The 2,965-nt window shown below is 72.1% G+C and overlaps 1 protein-coding gene across 1 annotated transcript in view; it reads left to right on the plus strand.

The window, feature by feature from the left end:
• KIF19 (kinesin family member 19) overlaps positions 1 to 2,965 on the plus strand; it is a 24,947-nt gene that overhangs the window by 13,316 nt on the left and 8,666 nt on the right. Inside the window, exons 3-7 of the mRNA XM_004693368.2 lie at positions 52 to 139; positions 315 to 451; positions 1,347 to 1,472; positions 1,656 to 1,850; positions 2,798 to 2,944. Of these exons, the coding sequence (XP_004693425.1) occupies positions 52 to 139; positions 315 to 451; positions 1,347 to 1,472; positions 1,656 to 1,850; positions 2,798 to 2,944 (693 nt within the window). The remainder of the gene's footprint in view (positions 1 to 51; positions 140 to 314; positions 452 to 1,346; positions 1,473 to 1,655; positions 1,851 to 2,797; positions 2,945 to 2,965) is intronic.

A 2,965-nucleotide genomic window follows, 5' to 3' on the forward strand; every position in this document is an offset into this window, starting at 1 on the left:
GGGTGCCCCCCGGCTCGTGCCTGGCTGCGACTACTTCCCTCTTGCCCGCAGGAGATGGTGTATCAGGCCACCACCAAGAGCCTCATCGAAGGCGTCGTGTCAGGCTACAATGCCACCGTCTTTGCCTACGGCCCCACAGGTGAGGCCGGACGGTGGCTGCCCCAGAGGCCCTCCCCAGACGAGGACGGCGCCCCCTGCCCTCCGCCCCTGCGCGGCCAGCTGGGTGGGCCTCGCCTGGGGGACAGGCCCGGGCGGGCAGGAGCCCTGCCCTCCAAGGCCACGGCCCCCACCCTGCTCACCGACCCTCTGCCCAGGCTGCGGGAAGACCTACACCATGCTGGGCACAGACCACGAGCCGGGCATCTACGTTCGCACCCTCAACGACCTCTTCCGCGCCATTGAGGAGACCAGCAACGACATGGAGTACGAGGTGTCCATGTCCTACCTGGAGGTGAGCCCCCACCTGGCGTGGGAGAGCGACTCGTGGGCGGGCCGGCCACCTCCCTGGGAACAGTCCCTGGGGTGCTCACCCCCACACGAATTCCTGGCCACCTGTTTCAGAAGAGCCTGAGGTCAGGCAGTCCATCTGCGTCACACCGGAAGTGAGGGAGCGGGCATGCAAACGCAGGACCCGGCTCCTTTCAGACCCAAGCCCTGCACCCCGGCCGGGCAGCCCCTCCCCGGCCCAGCCGCCCTCCCAGCGGCTCCTGCCTCACCTGGCCACCCCCCGGCCCATTCCTCAGAGCCGCCGTCAGCCCCGCCTGCTCCCTCCGGGTGTGCGGGTGCCACCGAGAACGGCACATACACGGGCAGGCTTGAACCTGCCCCCTCGCTGCCCAGCCACTGCCCCGGCGCCCACCTGTGGGAGCGACCGCTGGGCAGCCCTGGCCCAGCAGGGGCACGGAGCCGGAGGAGGCGAGGGCCCGGGGGCTGGACCCTCTGCGCCTGGCTGCCCCTCGGCTCCCTCTTGGTAACCTCCTGGGCGGCAGCGAGGAGGGGCAGAGAGGCCCCGGTGCCAGCGGCCGCTCCCGCCCCATGGCGTCGCCCCATGGCGTCGGCTCAGCCTCGGACGCACTTTGTCGGGCCTGGGGGCGGGGAGCGAGGCCGGTGGGGGTCGCGTAGCAGCAAGCCGGGCTGGCCGTGGGCAGCTCCTGCCCTCCGCCCGGCCCAGCCACCGCAGAGGGAGCCCCGCTCGGTCCCGATGCCTCAGGCCCTCGGCTGTGGCAGCAGGTGCGTCCTGGTGAGGCTGAGGCTGAGGCAACTGCACGGACGGAAGGGACCTGGAGCTCCCGGGCCGGGCCGACCTCCTGCCCTGACTTAATGCCCGGGCCCCACCGTCCCATCAGATCTACAATGAGATGATCCGAGACCTGCTGAACCCCACGCTGGGGTACCTGGAGCTGAGGGAGGACTCCAAAGGGGTGATCCAGGTGGCCGGGATCACCGAGGTCTCCACCATCAACGCCAAGGAGGTGAGTCCCGTGCGCCAGCTGGAGGCGCGCCCCGGCGTGGGCGCTGGACGGGCACTCTCACCGGGGCCCGCCGGCACCCCGAGCTCAGCGCACAGCGGCCGCCTGCCCACCGCCTGGCCCTTCCCCGCCGCAGGTGGGGCGGGGCACCCCAGGTCCCTAAGGGCGCCCCGCCGGCCCGCCCAGATCATGCAGCTGCTGATGAAGGGGAACCGGCAGAGGACGCAGGAGCCCACGGCGGCCAACCGGACGTCCTCCCGCTCCCACGCGGTGCTGCAGGTGGCCGTGCGTCAGCGCAGCAGGGTCCGCAGCGTCCTGCAGGAGGTGCGGCAGGGCCGCCTGTTCATGATCGACCTGGCCGGCTCCGAGCGCGCCTCCCAGGTGAGGCCTGCGCCGGGCTGGGGGGCCGGGCTCCGGGGAGCCAGCTCCTCTCGGGGTGGTAGGGGTGCTGGGTGGGGAGCGGCGCCTCCCGGGGGGCTGGCGAGGAAGGCTTGGGGAGTGGAGGAGGGGAGGGGTGCCAGCCTCCCAGCTCCGGGGAGCGGGGACACCAGCCGCAGCCCCCAAGGGGCTCGGAGTGTCCCAGAGGAGGAGGGGCAGGGTGAAGGGGGGTGTCCCGGAGAAGCCCTCGGGGCTCCTTGTGGGGAGGAGTATGTGGGGCGCTTCTCCAGGGAAGGAGACCGGCTGCCCCAGAGAAGGGCCAGCAGCAGGGGACGGTGGGGCCGGAGAGGCCGCGCCGGCCCGGCCCCGGAGGAGAGGCCGTCACCCATTTCCCACGCTGCCCCCCTGCCAGCTCTAGGAGGCTCTGGCTCTGGGCCACAGCAACGGGCGCGGGGTCACCCGCCCGCCTGCAGGCAAACTTGGGGGTTCAGGTCACCTGGGGGGGGTGAGGCTGGGCCATGTCCCTGTTGGCTCTAATGCGTGTGCGAAGGGCAGCGTGGGGGAGTATCGGGGTGGGCAAACTCCTGTACCCCGGGGCGGCCTGAGGGCTTCCGGGGGCAGCTTGGGGAGCAGCTGGGCAGAGGTGTGGCCGGGCAGCTGTGGGCAGGGCAGAGCCTGCCAGCCTGGGCGCCACCTCGAAGGCCAGGGGAGGAGACACGCACACACGCGCACCTGCACCCACCCCACGCACACACGCCTGCCTCCCTCCCCCCTAGCGGCCTGGGCGCCCTGGGCCTGTGGCTGCCCGTGCTTCGTCCTCGGCCGTGCCGGGCTTCCCGGGGCCAGCGCGCGAGGGGCCAGGCTCTGCGGCGCCCTAAGGCTTCCGTTGGGGGCCTTCCTGGTCGAGGCGAGGGAGCGAGGGTGGCCGCGGTCACGGCTCTGCCCCCCAGACGCAGAACCGCGGGCTGCGCATGAAGGAGGGTGCCCACATCAACCGCTCCCTGCTGGCCCTGGGCAACTGCATCAACGCACTGAGCGACAAGGGCAGCAGCAAGTACATCAACTACCGGGACAGCAAGCTCACGCGGCTCCTGAAGGTAGCGGCAGCGCCGGGCACC

Source organism: Condylura cristata, unplaced genomic scaffold (genome assembly GCF_000260355.1).
Source record: "Condylura cristata isolate star-nosed mole 26May11 unplaced genomic scaffold, ConCri1.0 scaffold00038, whole genome shotgun sequence".
Taxonomy (NCBI): domain Eukaryota; kingdom Metazoa; phylum Chordata; class Mammalia; order Eulipotyphla; family Talpidae; genus Condylura; species Condylura cristata.